This window comes from Alternaria rosae (assembly GCF_020736505.1).
Source record: "Alternaria rosae strain MPI-PUGE-AT-0040 chromosome Unknown BKA58scaffold_2, whole genome shotgun sequence".
Taxonomy (NCBI): domain Eukaryota; kingdom Fungi; phylum Ascomycota; class Dothideomycetes; order Pleosporales; family Pleosporaceae; genus Alternaria; species Alternaria rosae.
Window position 1 is genome coordinate 4089893 of NW_025763571.1, and position 15393 is coordinate 4105285.

At 53.4% G+C, this 15393-nt stretch overlaps 6 protein-coding genes and 1 non-coding gene across 7 annotated transcripts; 3 read left to right on the forward strand and 4 right to left on the reverse strand.

The window, feature by feature from the left end:
- Positions 1–419: 419 nt before the first annotated feature.
- BKA58DRAFT_398971 (calreticulin precursor) lies at positions 420–2321 on the reverse strand (the record flags this gene model as incomplete). The annotated part of the gene is made up of 5 exons (XM_046171517.1): positions 420–935; positions 986–1639; positions 1685–1815; positions 1867–2149; positions 2202–2321. 5 exons carry the CDS (start codon positions 2319–2321, stop codon positions 420–422), a joined length of 1704 nt encoding a protein of 567 aa, XP_046029813.1.
- Positions 2322–2851: 530 nt separating this feature from the next.
- On the reverse strand, positions 2852–5260 carry BKA58DRAFT_107552 (uncharacterized protein). Its single transcript, XM_046163861.1, has 2 exons — positions 4273–5260; positions 2852–4163 (listed from the first exon to the last, which is right to left on the reverse strand). Exons 1-2 carry the CDS (start codon positions 4920–4922, stop codon positions 3086–3088), a joined length of 1728 nt encoding a protein of 575 aa, XP_046029814.1. The 5' UTR covers positions 4923–5260; the 3' UTR covers positions 2852–3085.
- A 1507-nt stretch (positions 5261–6767) lies between these two features.
- Positions 6768–9070, forward strand: BKA58DRAFT_378361 (major facilitator superfamily-domain-containing protein). The gene is made up of 2 exons (XM_046169694.1): positions 6768–8300; positions 8432–9070. Exons 1-2 carry the CDS (start codon positions 6906–6908, stop codon positions 8939–8941), a joined length of 1905 nt encoding a protein of 634 aa, XP_046029815.1. The 5' UTR covers positions 6768–6905; the 3' UTR covers positions 8942–9070.
- A 201-nt stretch (positions 9071–9271) lies between these two features.
- On the forward strand, positions 9272–11070 carry BKA58DRAFT_418389 (uncharacterized protein). Its single transcript, XM_046172669.1, has 3 exons — positions 9272–10008; positions 10067–10549; positions 10689–11070. The coding sequence occupies exons 1-3, from the start codon at positions 9312–9314 to the stop codon at positions 10775–10777; spliced, it is 1269 nt and encodes a 422-aa protein (XP_046029816.1). The 5' UTR covers positions 9272–9311; the 3' UTR covers positions 10778–11070.
- A 28-nt stretch (positions 11071–11098) lies between these two features.
- On the forward strand, positions 11099–12709 carry BKA58DRAFT_107591 (pH-response regulator protein palC). Its single transcript, XM_046163862.1, has 2 exons — positions 11099–12364; positions 12420–12709. Exons 1-2 carry the CDS (start codon positions 11204–11206, stop codon positions 12675–12677), a joined length of 1419 nt encoding a protein of 472 aa, XP_046029817.1. The 5' UTR covers positions 11099–11203; the 3' UTR covers positions 12678–12709.
- Positions 12710–12740: 31 nt separating this feature from the next.
- Positions 12741–13829, reverse strand: BKA58DRAFT_409335 (galactosyl transferase GMA12/MNN10 family protein; the record flags this gene model as incomplete). Its single annotated transcript, XM_046172144.1, has 2 exons — positions 12741–13729; positions 13766–13829. 2 exons carry the CDS (start codon positions 13827–13829, stop codon positions 12741–12743), a joined length of 1053 nt encoding a protein of 350 aa, XP_046029818.1.
- Positions 13830–15071: 1242 nt separating this feature from the next.
- BKA58DRAFT_t21 lies at positions 15072–15158 on the reverse strand. The gene has a single exon. It is a non-coding gene; the product is annotated as a tRNA-Asp (tRNA).
- Positions 15159–15393: the final 235 nt, after the last annotated feature.

Consider the following 15393-nt stretch of genomic DNA (forward strand, 5'->3'; position numbering starts at 1 on the left):
CGACGCAGCCATAGTGTAAAGACATGTACGAGTGAGCCATAGGTGGTGGTAAGATGATTCATGGCGAACCTCAGGAAAGCGACATAGTTCTTGTATGAAACATCAACTTCAAAACTTTACTGCACCAATCACACATTCCAACACGTCATGAGCTTATCGATGAAATCTGAACAAATGTTTCTACACACCCTATTTCCCAGCCTGTGACCCAGGGCGCTGCACATCCCATTTTCAGGAACAAAGCCTCAATACATAATCATAGCGCCGTGAACCTTGAAATGACGTGTAACTGCAAATCAGGAATCCAATTGTGGAGGGGCAAAGATGTACCCCCTGAACCACACTTTTTGGTAGTCTGTTCCTCGAACTCTGTATTTCCCAACAGGGTACTACTCCTTTCACTCAACAATCAAAACAGCCTATGAGGCGTTTGATCGGGTGGTGCGCTTGTTGATCTCAGCCTGGGCCTTCTCAGATCCAGTAGCGACGGCCTCGGCGGCCTTGTCCTTGGCGTCAACAGCGGTCTTTTTGGCCTTGTTTGCCTGGGCCTTGACTTGCTCCTTGGAAGGAGCGGCGCCGGAGCCGAGAAGAACGGAGGCAAGGATAGCGAAGATGGTGACAGCGATAACACCAATACCACCAGCGACCTCAGGGACGAACTTGGCAGCCTCGACGGGGTCGCGCTTGGCGATCTCGAGGAAGAGGGCGACCTTCTCTTTGACGTAAAGAACTGGGTCATCCTTGAAGACGAGGTCAGAGGGTGACTTGGGTGTGTCCTTGGGCTTGGGCTTGTTGGCCTCCTCGTCAGCCTTCTCAGCGGGGTGCTTGAGATCAAAGGTCTCGGCCTTGAGCTTCTCAGCGTCGTCGATGGAGTGGCCAATGTAGATGTTGTCGAAGAGAATATCCTTCTGCATAGTCCAGATTTCGAAACCAATCTATGGCATGTTAGCAAAGAGTCTGTGAAATCAAGACAGAGTCAACTTACAGCACCGATGGGCTCAAAGTTGGCAGGGGTCTTGTCCTCGAAGTAGTCAGGGTTGGCAATCTTCTTGGGGGCCCAGACGCCCTTGTAAGCCGGGTTGTCGATGAAGGGAGCGGTCCACTTGCCCTTGTAGGCAGGGTTCTTCTTCATCGGAGGCTCCCACTTGCCGCAGCCAGAGACTTCATCACACTTGGGGTTGGGAACGGTGGGAGGGACCCAGTCACCGTCCTCCTCGTCATCCCAGTCCTCAGGCTTCTCAGCCTCGGGGTCGGGAATGGTGGTGGGCTCATCCTCAAGCCAGTCTTCAGGCTTGGTGGCCTCCTCGTCGACAATCTCGAATGGCGCATCCTCATCCCAGTCCTCGGGCTTGGTAGCCTCGGGGTCAGCGATGCGGGCCTCGTCAACCCAGTCTTCGGGCTTTGTGTCGTTGGGGTCGTCAGTCTCCTCGGGAGGGTTGACGGAGGGGGTGAAGTCCTCCAAGAGGGTTCCATTGCGAACGGACTCGCCGTCGATCTTCATCTCGAAGCTCTGGTCAGGCTTGACGATGAGGGTGTAGAGACTGGTGGTCTTGACAATACGAGCCATGGGAGGGTTCTTGAGGTGCTTCTCCTCGTACTCGCCGGTCTTGGGGTTCTTGTGGCGGAAGATGAAGTGGACCTAGGCATGTTAGCTTAGTTGGTCATATTGGAAGAAGTGCCGTACCTTGTTGGTAGCACCGCACTTGTCGGGACCAAACATGATGATGTAAGGAGAAGCGTTGGAGAACTCCTCAGCGTGGAGGGCTGCATTGTCCTGGAGGAGCTTCATGTAGGCACCACCGCACTCGAGGCCATCTGTTCGTTGTTAGAATTACGCGACATCCCAAACTTGGCTGGAAAACCTACCCTGAAGCTTGACTTCGTACTGAACAACAAGGGTGTCATCCTTGTTGTCAATGGCCTTGGGGAACTTGGCCGAGATGGCATGGTGAGCCGCCTTGTCCTTGATGACCAGTCCCTTGTCACCCTCCATACCCTTCAGTACGGAAGGCTCCTCAACGGACCAAGTACCAACGTATGCCCACTCCTCGTCATCGGCCTTGACGTCCTTCTTCGCGTGTGAGGGGTTCCATCGGGACTCCCAATCGTCGGTGAACTGCTCAAGGAAAGGTGCCTTGAGTTTTGTGGGCTATACGAATGTTAGAGAGAGTTTCGGCTATGTGACTGATTCAGAGACGTACAGTAAAAGTCGGCTTTGCGACAGTGGTCGAGGAAGAAGACGCTGACTCGGAGGAGCTGGCGTCGTCTGCGCGCACAACGGCGGCAGCGAGCGCAACGGTGGCGCCAATTGCAAAACGCATTGTGCTTGCCTTGGTTGGGGGTTGAAGTGGAGGAGAAGAGTTCACGGATTCAACGTTGGGGCAAGGTGACAGTTAAATGCCCAGTACACAGAAAGGCCACCTTAGTGAAATGTGGCAGGAAGCGGGCCCTTGGAGCTCCCCACTAGCGCGGCGACCCATGCACGGTTATGCTCCAGGGTTATGGATGGTTCTCGAATTGCTTTCACGCCAGCTGGCCAGATCTGATACACTTTCACTTAAGACTTCATTGCACACAATTACTGTCAAGTGGTCAAGAAGTGCCAGTAACCAAGGCATCTGCCCAAGTGCTCGCTCACGGTCGCTCTTTCCAAGATTCTGTGTCCGCGGCGCTAGTGCAGACCTCGGGAAGAACAAACGTGTTCTCCACACATCAACCCCGAATCCAAAAGTCCCAAGATAAGGAATACAATTCAGGCTTCTTTTCAAATCTTAAGGAGATCCCTCAAACAGGCCACGTTGTGCATGACAAACTCACGTCGGTCACACCCATGCACTGTACGACCAATACAACAAACTGCATCACCCAGTACTATCATTGAACGTATGTGGTATCGATTGTAGGTGAGCTATATCCATAGTCACACCAATGCATGCAGCCAACGGCGCTTCAGTGTAGGTATTCCCAAAACTCCGCCGCCTAGCCAGGTCGTAAGATGTGGTCTGCGTATGTATGCTACCTGTTCCCAAGTCCATCCCGCAAGAATAGTACAAAGCCGCGAACGCCATGCGCTAAAGTCAAAGTTCTAATTACTCCATGCCGCATTCCATATGACATGGCCTATATCGCGTGCAGTATTTACGGTGTCAACAACTCTGCCGATGAGAGTTGGTGGTAAAGGCTCTTCTTCGTCGCCTTCAAAGGGCATGAACATGCCAGATGGTGTTCTTCTTAGTGCGCCGCTTTCCAGTGAGGCTGACGACCCACTCCGGCGCAATGAGTACGGATCCGAAGCAGTGGGAGTGCCGGGCCTTTTTGAGCCGTAAGCGCTAGAGGGTTTAAGGTACTCCTCACTCTCTTCGTCATCCTCTTCCAGCAGAAAGTTCCGTGATGGATTTGACGGCTTCAGGGTCTCGGAGGACGGCGAAGGAGAGAGTCCGCTGCGCGACTTCCACATGGCGAGAGAGTGATGTTGTTGCGTTTCGGGTACGTCGGGAGAGTCTGTCCGGTACTTGAGCGTCGTCGATGGAAGTTTCGCAATGGTCTTGTTGTCCGTGCTGATGCTGACGGACGAGGCAGTCCGTGAAAGAGGCTTCTTCCGGCGCGATCGCTTCATCATGACGACGCCCTCGTCCGACGAAGAGTCCGCTTCCTGGTACTTGGCCCAGGGGTTGTGGTTGCAGTCGTCCTCTTCATCGTCGGCGTCTTTGCACTCGACGGCGATACATTGCTCAACCTTGTCGTCGAAGCGGATGTGCCGCTTCTCCCCGTGATCGGGGGTGTGCAGTCCGGAGGTAGACTTTGAGGAGAAGTAGTCCGTGCCTTCCCAAAGCAGGCCTCGGGACAATGTGGAAGATGTGGGGAAGTCGGGGGTTACACGGCCGATGATTGGTCGGGGCCGTCGCAACTCCAGCGTCACACCGGTTGTTTGCTGGGCCTGCACCGACTCGGCCGCTTGTTGCAGCAGTGACGACGACGACAAGGACTTTTGCAGCATGGCCTCGGACATGCTGCGCTTCTTGAGAATTGGCTTCTTGACGCCATTGACGAATGAGTTGGTCTTGGACAGGCGGCTGGCCGGCTCCGAATTCTGCTGCGAGCAGAAACGATTCGAGGCAGGCTGCATGGGCCCGTACAGCCAGGTCACGTCAACGTCTTTGAGCCTGGTGATTCGTTAGCGATGCCCAAGAGTTAAAAATCTGCAAGATGGTGCACGGATGGGGGTGATCGACACCCCTGCCGTGGCTGCAGATCGAAATATTTGGGACTCACCAATTCAATGTCTCGGGCGAGACCGTCTTGAGCTTAAACTGGGCCTTGGCCCACGTTCGCCACGAGGCATTTTCGAGCCTGGAGCGCTCGCCGTAGACGCTGCGGTGCTCGACGATGTGCCGCCACGATGACCAAATGTCCTCTTCGCGCCACTCGTACGAGAGGTAGTCGACGTGATGTGAGGGCTCCTTGCGCACGGCCGTGTCGTCTTCAGATATGGGCATGGGGTCGGGAGTGGTCATGGGAGTATCGGAGGAGAGACCATCCGTTGGCGACGGTGAAGGCAGCGAGCCCGGGCGCATGGCTGAGGATGCAGGCTTCAACGAGGCCATATCAATGGGAGTGACGCCGTGACTGATGCCCTTTGCAACGCCCTTCCTGTACTGCCGCGCGGAATTGTAGTTGGGAAACGACAGGCCATCGTCCTCGCTGCTCGACTCGTCTGACTTGGGATCGAGCGAGACGCTGCTCGAGGGCGTCGAGTGCATGGACGAAGTGCGCGAGGAGCCGCTCAGCGACGGCGAGCGCAGGTCGGGCAGCGAGTACTGGTTCTTGCGGATGGGCGTGTAGGCGTCGTAGGCGAGGGACGAGGACGAGGGCGAGCGCTGGAAGGGCGGGTTGTCTCGCGGGAGCGACAGCATGGCCGTCATAACGGGCGGGCGCGGGTCAATGCCTCAATATCTATCACAGCGTGTGCCCAACGGCGGCGAGGGAAAATCGTAGGCTGGTTGGCGTCGACATGCGGCTCGTGACGGCGATAGTAAATGGGGTGGAATTCTCGGGGATCAGATGTGGGCTGACGACGCAAGGGCGAGTGTGAAGGCGGTTGTGGAGCGGCGGATTGTCGAGACAGGTTGTATGGCGACGGCCGTGGTGCGAAAGCATCGACCGACTAGAACTGAACTGCAACCCCGCAAGCCTACTGGGTTTGTGGCTAGCCCCTGCGAATTTCACCACCTTGGAACGCTCACTACCTACAAGGGACAAGCCGGACCAGGCTTTCACGTCACCTCAGGCCTGCCAAAGGGCCGACGCAGTCTATCGCTTAGCTGCAGCATACGCTCCGGTTGATCGGCCTGCAGCCCATGATGAGCCCAACAAAAACAAAGCGCCAGAGTCTGGACCGTTGCCAATTTCGCTCGCGTGGAGGCGCCTCACGCATCCTTCGCGACAGTGCCGGGGTGCCTCCTTTCCGACATGCGCCTCAAGGGCGCCGAAAACGTTGTGAGCAGAGGCGGGGAACCTTGGAAATCTTAATACCAAGTTATCATCTGCTCATGTGTGCTGACGGTCGACTCCACCGGAGCGAACGACGTTGACGGTGGATGCCAAAGCCACCTGCAATGCAATGCATCCCACTCGACATGTCCTAAACTAGCCCTTCACCTAGCTTCTCAACGCCATGCCCCGTCCCCTCCATCACTTCACCGATGCTCAGCATACAGCAGTATGACGGAAAGTATCCATGGTACTCGTCCAAACACCTGCTCCTCCACATACACTTCTCTCGGCGCCTGGGGATTTTGTGGAGAATGACGCTCAACACATCGATCGAACTCCAACACTTCAATCTTGCCTTGGTCGACTTCTTGATCGGCTTCTTGATCGACTTGCAGACCGCTCAGAAGCACGACAAGCCAAAAGCACTTAAATTGTGGTCAAGACACACATTTCATGTGTCTTCAGGCCTTCCGCTAACGCTAAAGCGCGATTTAAAGGTACTCGCCTTGCAAGATGCTATGGTTTTGACAAAATAAAGGGCTACAGACGACTTTAGTACGTTTCGCGTCAGGACCAAACTCTTTTGCAAGCTCCGTGCTGCGTGCGACCATGAGATGCCCTTCTGCTAGCCCTCGCCTTGCTAATCATAGCTCACCCTAGAGCACGCGAAGAAGCGAAGAACAAACTATCCGCGGGTATTATAGTGGAGATGAGTCGGGGTTCAAAAGGAATCACTTGGTTAGGGCCTTGGTGTGAACATCAGAAGCACAACATGTTCAAGTACAGTGGCACCCTCTCGTACTTCTCATCAATCTTCCCGCGGCATTTGCAATCATGTCTTCGCCCCCGGCTGTTCAGTGATACTCGTCAATGCCGTTCTCGAGCCGCATGGCAGTCCATCACACATCGACAATGGAGATACCTATTGTAGCAACCCGAAGATAAGCCATGCGTTCCCCAACGGCGTGGCAGACGTGTTCAGTCTGTGTAACGTTGCACAACAGTAGCCTCGTCATGGACGGTTCATGAGTTTGCAGGGCTAAGCAGCGCCTCTCCGACGACCACGAACGTCAAAGGGGCTTCTCCAGTCGCACGTTGACTCGTACAGCAATCTCCCGAGCATTGTATCCAATATACGAATCGCAGCAGCCTCTGGGATTTATTTCCGGTAAAATGCATAGCGGGAGTGATCCAGCTCGACCGATCGATCTCAGCGCCGTATGTAGCGCCATGACGCATGTCGCGTCGGTGTTCGAGAGCCCCGAGAGGCGCGAAAGCGATCCAGTTTCTGTCATCGCCTGTCGCAAACGTTTTGCACTCAGTTTTGCACTCAACCCTTTGTGCGCCTTTATAACATGTCACGACCGCGTCACGCATAACCTTTTTAATAGTCATTCCCTAGCATTTATAATATGAGCGCAACACACGATGCGCCAGTCCCAGCTGGGGACTCACACCTTGACTCGAACGCGCCGAACGGACATCACGATATTACGACTCCTTCTTCGACCGATGTTAGTCTTACCGAGAGAGACGGAACAATACAAAACGGAGAGAAAGCTGTAGGAGAGGACACTACCGGAGCGAATGGCGCCGCTGTTGCGCCGGGCGCACCTGGTGCACAAGATGAATTCCCACAGAGAACAAAGTTACAGATCTTCTTGATCATGCTCTCTCTGGCTGTCGCGGTCTTGCTCGTTGCTCTGGACATCACCATCGTCACAACCGCCCTACCCACGATTTCGTCAGAGTTCAACAGCGCTTCGGGCTATACTTGGATCGGTTCGGCGTACCTCATCGCACAGTCAGCAGCCACACCAATCTGGGGCAAGATATCTGATATCTTTGGAAGAAAACCCATTCTCTTGCTCACGAATGCCATCTTCTTCGTCGGCTCTCTTCTTGCAGGCGTGGCTGTCAACATGGACATGTTGATCGCTGCAAGGGTGATACAGGGTATTGGTGGTGGAGGTCTCATCACGCTGGTCAACATTACCATATCCGACCTCTTCTCTGTGCGGGACCGAGGTGCGTACTTTGGAATCATCGGTGGTGTGTGGGCCTTGGCGAGTTCCCTGGGACCTGTTGTTGGAGGGCTCTTCACGCAGAAGGTCTCTTGGAGATGGTGCTTCTATATCAACTTACCTTTCGACGGAGTTGCATTCCTCATCCTCCTGTTCTTCCTCGATGTCAAGACACCAAAGACTCCGCTCCGTGAAGGCCTCAAAGCTGTTGATTGGCTGGGTTCGCTTGCCATGGTCGGTGGAGTCATTATGCTATTGCTCGGCCTGGAGTTTGGAGGCATCTCACATCCTTGGGATTCTGCCACAGTGCTGTGTCTCATCATCTTCGGAGCCGTTGTCATTGGTATATTCTTCGCTATTGAGTGGCGGATAGCACCGTACCCTCTCATGCCCCTAGATCTCTTCTCGAAGCGTTCGAACTTGGCTGCCCTGGCTACCTGCTTCTTCCACTCTTTCGTCTTCATCAGTGGCAACTACTTCCTCCCACTCTATTTCCAGGCTGTGCTTGGCGCGACACCTATCCTTTCCGGGGTGTATTTACTGCCTACCGCGGTTTCACTATCATTCCTTTCAGCTTTCACTGGTATCTTCATCAAGAAAACTGGACAGTATCTACCTATGATCTGGTTCGGTATGATTATGATGACATTGGGCTTTGGACTTTTTATCGACTTTGATGTCAACAGTTCTTGGGCCAAGATCATCGTCTATCAGATCATTGCTGGAATTGGTGTCGGTCCAAACTTTCAATCACCGCTCATTGCACTTCAGAGTCTCGTACCGGTAAGTTCCTTCCAAAGTTTCTTTTTCTGCGCCTGCACATGTGATCATTACACATGACACTAGATGCGGGGTTGCGGTAGAGTAACCACAGTTGTTATTCGTTAGTCTACCGATGCTGACATGATCTCCAGAAACGCGACATCGCTACTGCGACTGCAACATTCGGCTTTACTCGGAACCTTGGTAGCGCCATCTCGGTCGTTGTAGGTGGAGTCATCTTCAACAACGAGATGAAGTCAAAGCAGTCTCAACTGGCCGCTTCGCTCGGTCCCGAAACTGCATCGAGGTTCGGTGGAGGCTCCGCCGGCGCCAACGTCGGGCTTATTCAGTCCCTTCCCAATGAGCAAAAGTTCGTTGCGCGAAAGGCATTCGCAGACTCACTGAGCACCATGTGGATTCTCTATGTCGCATTTTCTGTTGTGGGTCTCGTAGTCAGTTTTTTGATTACGCGTAACAAGCTCGACAAACAACACGAGGAGACCAAGACTGGAATCGAGGTAGAAAAGGCAAAGAGGCTCGAGAGGGAAGCCGAGCGCGCAGAGAGGCGGAGAAAGAGGGCCAGCAAGGGGTCATTGCCGCTCGACCCCGAGGCGCAGAAGAGTGACCCTGATGTTACGAGAGACAAGGAGACGACAGCATGATGACTTTTCTACGATTTCATGTAGCATCAAGCATAGCGTAGGTGTTCGTGCCAAGATCCTTCCATGTAGTTCGTTCAAGATACCACTGTACGTAAATCTGTAATATAACAGCTGTGTAGACCCACAGAATTGTCAGTGTGTTCCAGTCATAGTGTGTTCTTGCTCACATCGCCGTTTGCTCACAGGGTCTGACCCTTCGCTGAGCCTTTGTCACTACCGGTATAGACTTATCCGCGGTGAATTAGACAAAGCACTACTATTACATGTTTCATAACAGCGTGTTCAGCGAGCAACCACCACTCACTACATACCAACATCTTAAAACAAAGTCTCACGTTCCCAGACAAAGTGTGTTGTCAACGTCAACGCAATGTGCTACTATCGACTATACATCTTTGTTGGCTGCGGCCACTCAACTTTTTCAGAGACGCCGGTTAGGTGCTGTGCAAATGCGCGGACGAAGGCAGAAAAGGCTTCGAGATCATTCTTGATACAGCCTGAGGATCTAGCTACCGGGGGCGAGGGATTCCAGGGAAGCGGTCGCAAAGGCAGAGACTCACAAGTGACGCTGGTGCCAGACGATGACTCAATCAAAAGAACAGACAAGACAACCACCTGCAAAGATTCTTCGCAGAACTTGTACTCCAATATCCAAACAACCCATAACAAGACACTGCATATATATCCCGTAAGAACAGCCGACGTTCTCTTCACTCCAAAGGCAGATGGTAGAACTGCCTGGCCGCATACAGCCTCACCTTTTATGACTTCAACAGCCAAAACCTCGCCATCGATAGCTCCAGCTCTCGAGACCAACAGGATCCAGCCGACTTGCGAAGAAGGCCGTGTACACCCCATGCACACTGTCAGGCTCGAGCGCATGTGCCCGCTTTGTGAACATGAGAGAGAAGAAAGATTGAGACTGTTATACTCTTCCATGAGGGAGATCAGATTCGATCCTACGAGATGGCATGTGAAGTATCAAGGAGATGTAAAAAAGCAAGGCGATGGGAATCAGCAGACGGGTGCGGGCTGGGGTGTTGCGATGGGAGGGTGGTGGGACCCGGGTAAGAAGGAGGAAAAAGAAGGAGTGACGTGAACATGATTTGATTGTATCTATTTGAGAGAAGGAGGATCGTGTATCCAAGACTGAAGATGGTAGTCCGGCGCGGACTTGGAAGGCGCTGCCCAGGTGTGGTAATGCGGCATCACGTGCACCGCCGCCAATCGCAGCTCGGCCCTTTCAAAGCTCACCAACCATCACGACCACGACACCTCGCAACAACGCCAATCACCCCGTCGCACGTCTCCCAATTGCTCGACGGAGCCCTCGGAAATCATATACACGACCGTCACCCTCGAACGCACTCCCCGCCGCCGCAATGCCGACACCAGAGTCCGAACTCTTCCTTGCCAAAAAGCCAAAGGTTGCGCCAACCTTTGACGGTGTCGACTACGAAGACAACACTGCGCTCAAGGGCGCGCAAGATGCTATTATCAGGGAGCAGTGGGTGAGGAGCATGATGGCGAGGCTGGTGAGGGATGAGATGGGCAAGTGCTACCGGAGGGAGGGGGTCAACCACTTGGAGAAGTGTGGGCATTTGCGAGGTAGGTAATTTTCTATTTCGCGGGCTTGGGGAATGCGCGTAGGACAAAAAGAGATCGAATCTGAGGCTGGTTGCAACGGAGCAGGGCCGTCTGACAGATGTACGCTATGACAGAGCGAAGGCTAATACAGGTTGAACAGAGCGATACTTCGAGCTCCTCAAGGACGCAAAGGTCAAGGGATACCTCTTTGCCCAACAAAACTACGTCGACGATGCGTTGAAGCGATAAGCGGCCCGCCAACAGCGGTGATCGCTCGCATGAAGGACAGACAACAGGCAGACCATACACGACACACAGCGGGAGACACAACCAGACGAAGACAAGGGTTCATGGCGTTCGGCAAGCGTATGCTGAAGAAACGCACCAATTCTCTCGTACTGGCGAACCTGTACATATACATGCCGGAGGAGAGACTGATGTAGCACGAATTATTGGAACAAGTGTACAATTGCAGTGGTACAGCTCATTGTCCATCTCCCTCACTGACGTGAAACCCCAAATCTCTAGGTTTTCTGTTCCAGGCGCGTGGACCGGACTCTTTGTTGCTCTCCAGGCTCTTGATATGATGAGGCCAAGGCTAGCTCCCCAACCCCACTACGACCGCGTACCTGCGTCAGCAACCGCTCCGACCAGCAACAGTCAACCCCCAGCAAGATGCCCTTCCCTTTCGTCCTACCAACTACGTCCAGTATATCCTTCACCGACTACTTCAACAGCAGCACACATCCGTCCCTACCGAACTGCGCAACCACTGCGCGAGGCGTCCTTCGTGACGTGCTCAAGCGGCACAAGCGCATACCACCCGCCTCACAGGCCTCGAACCTCTCCACCGTAACATCCGCCCTCAATGACTACATACCATATCTGTTCGCCCTCGATGCAGGACTGAGCGGCGCAAGCTGTGCCGGCGAAGAGATCGACCTGGTCTTGGTCAAGGAGCTAGAAGTAGAATGGCGCTCGACGCTGGCTTCTTCGATACCGGGTCGCGAGCCAGCAAGAGTCAAGCTCAAGAGTCTTGAGAGCGAGCTCTGCTATACTCTCTCAACACTGGCATACGTATACAGCCTCCAGGCTCGAGCACAGCTGCACACCCTCTACAGTGCGACCGTACCCACGCCCGAACAACGCGCAACCGCAATTGGTGCTGCTATGAAGCACTTTCTCGAAGCAAACTCCATACACACATACTTGGTGAATCGGGCAGGGCAGTACAATTCACAGCCCGCAGCTATAGACATATCCGCGTCTGTGCTGGGAGCGCTGGCGGAGCTTACCATGGCTGAAGCTACACTCATCACCGTCCTGAAAGACGATCCATATCCAGCGGTCGTAATAGAAGACCGGAACAAGCAGAACAAAGACTGGATGTTTAGGGGCGTCGACATACCCAAGGTCCGCGCGCATCTCTTCGCTCGACTGTGCCTTGCTTCTTCAGAACACGCTGCGAAAGCCCAAGCTATGCTGGGGCGGTCTTCCAAGATCAACGACGATCTGCTGAAATATGTGGATGATCTGAGGCGGACTGCCAAAGGCAAGGCGTGTCGGTTCCTCGCCTGCGATGCTGAAGGAGGTGGTAAAACAGGGGAAGGCATCGCGTGGCTACGAGGCGCAAAGAAGGAGCTGGGGTTTGCATCGCTGGGCGCGGAAGAAGAGAAGAAGGCGTCAGGTTTCTCTAAATTGAAGAAAGAATGGCAGGAGAAGAGGGAAGATCGCAAGATCGAGAAAGGTGTGGACTGGGGCACTGATGCTGGCAAGTTCGAAGAAGGACGAATTGTCGACATGTTGTTGAAGAAATGGGAGAAGCAGAACGACACTGTATGTATAACCCGTCTCCGACGCTCTATTGAGTATAATGGACTGACTGTACTAGGTTGGCATCCAATTAATACCTCCCTCGGAGCCGCTGCTTGCAAGCATGCCCTCTGGACGCGAATATCACACAACCAAGATGTTCATTGTCCCCGCACTCGACGAGGATGCTTTGATCCGCATGCGGGCACCGCCAGATCCAAGCGAAGCTTTCGAAGGCAACGAAGACGACAGCGCAGATGAAGACGACCGCAACCCTCCCGCCGGCGCATTCCCAGGCACAAAAGCAGACTATGCACCAAGCACAAGCTACTATTGAATTGCAAGGGTATATAGTACAAAGAAATACAACACGTCTTCAACAAAAGAAAGACTCCGATTATTATACACCATACCCAAGATCCTTCCAAAACGCCTCAACCTCACCGCTCACATCTCTTTGCACCCTCCCCTCCTCCCAAACATCCCCCGCCCCCTCCAACATGCTACTCCACTCCATCAACAAATCCCCTCTCTTCCCCCTCCCCGCAAAATGAACAAGATAGTCCCCTCTCCTAACGTTCCGTTCCTTCAGCCCCTCCACATCCTCCCTGTCCTGAAACTTCTGCGCCCCATTCTCTTCATACCCGTTGAACCAGTGCTGCGGCACATATCTCGCTTGGTCTGTGAACTGCTCTGTCTTGAGCACCTCTTCCATGGCGGATTGCTCGGTGAAGGGCAGGTCGATCTCGGGTTTGTAGTGCCGGAATGCGAGGATAGCGGTGAAGAGTTCGATGGCCCAGCTGTTGACGCGGAGGAGGAAGATGCCGTTGTTGAGGCCGTTCCAGTCGCGTGTTACGAGTAGGTGTGTTGTATTTGTTGGTGCTGGAGTTTGCTTGTCGTCGTCGTCGTCGCGGCGCCACCAGGACCCGAAGCGCGCTTTCTCTGGGGGGAGAAAACTCGATATAGGACGGCATTGGTCGAGGATAATGGTGTCTCGATCGACCCATTGTATCCATTCCAGACGCTCTTTCTCTGGCTTCAACATCTCTCGCATGAGTAGGTTGAGGATGAAGGCGGGTTTGTTCCACAGATCATCTACAATCGGATCGCACATCACTCTAACCTCTGTGCCATGCACCAAAGCGTGCTGGAGGTGTGTCTTGAACGCTTTCTGGTAGTGTTCCTGCGGCTTGCCGAAATGCGCTGTGACGGTTGCGATGCGCGCCCGCCCCGCTGCAAAAGGTGAGTACTTCCTACATGTAGCCCGTTTCGCAGTCGCTGCTTCGATAACCTCCGCCGAGACTTCTGGTAGGCATTTCGAGTCGCCGTGGGCAACGAATTGGGGGATGGGTCGCGGGTAGGGTCGGACGTATGGAACGGAGAGGTTCTCTAAATTGGGGTGGTTCCAGAGGAGGATGGGGAAACCGATGAGGAAGAGACAGAGCCAGATGAAGAACTTGCCGGTGAGGAAGCGCGGAGGCGCATACATGGCTTTGGAAGCAGTGAAAGTGGATGGCGAAAGAATGTAGATGGGCTTGTAGCTCGGATATCCGAACAGTTTAATGCTACTGGGTGCGAGCTATGTATGTGTGAATAAGAAGAAGGAGAAGGGGTAGAAATGGGACTTGGGAGAGGTACTTCCAAGACATGATCGAGATGACAAGCTACACGAGGTGACGAATACTACGGCGGTATTCTCTTGGGATGCCAACGTCGCCGGATTATGCGGCTGTGTATTCGTAGTAGACGGGCGTCAGGTTGACAGCCAGCCTGGGATGACGGCGTTGGCATGTCCGGTCCCAAGAGCTTCGATGTGCTTATCTTGAGCACAGAAGTTCTGGTACTGATCTGTCTAGGTAAATTATACTACTAGCGGATTTTCGTGACAAGTTAGTGCATGCCAGAGGCTTACATGTCGAACGCGCTGTGGTCGGAGTTCGCGGTCAGATATGGTATTTGCGGAGTACGGTTACACATCCCGCCCACGGACATGCCAGGACTTCTCTAATACGCGAGTTCTGGTCGGAACTTGTCGAAGGGATGGTGTGAACGGAGACGTATATTTTGGTGCAAGTCCATTTCTATGGTTCGAAGCTGACGCATTCATCGCGTTGCATGTTTCTGCTGCTCGGGGAGATACCTTGGCCTCTCGTCAGTCTTGGCTTGGTTGGCGTCAGCGTCACTACGATGAAGTATAATGTAGATCTGAAACAACTTGGGGCATCCAAGAAGAGCCTCATCACTATTTGGAGGCTGATAGGAATCTGACGGAGCGGTGCGCCTTGATTGTCTTGGTAAACATAAAGCCGACGCGCATGAGGAATGTGCCCAAGCGTAACTAGGTACTTGTTAACCATCGTGGTACGCGTCGCCTGCACATTGATTTTCAATAGCGAGTTGTCTGAGCTATCAGCGCTTCGTGATGGTTGATCTCTTGATATATTCTCCGGACGATCCGGGGAGTACGTTGGGGGTGGCGGTAGCGACGAAGTCGCATCGACGGAGGCATCCCATGCGCGAGCCACGCCCTTTGGCAAGGACGCATGTAGTGCACCACAACATACAATAAAGCGAGGATTGATGTAGAATTTCTGGTGCCGCTGGTTCTAGTAAGAACAAAAAGAATGTGTTCTCTTTATGTTTACGAGCCTGAACCAGGGAACATCCTGCCCGTAAAATCACATGGCTAAGGGTCTTCAACTGAGTAAAATGCAAAAACAAAAAATGAGAGCTCTCCAGCGGGGAATTGAACCCCGGTCTCCCGCGCGTTGCCTGTGAAGGTGACAAGCGGAAATACTGACCACTATACTACTGAAGATTGGTCAACCTGATGGCTGAGTAGTTGGTTGATGATAGAACTCTCTGACGTATAATATATATATAAGTATTTTGAAGCAGACACATCAGTTTGGAAGCAAGCATGCATAAGATCGGTTCGATCATGGCTACAATTTGCCGAACAAAGGTGGCGTAAGTTCGCATATATGCCCTGCGACACGCCGTCTTGCAGCCGAAGCGCGGGGCCAGTGACCAGCACCTGACCCACCTAAAAT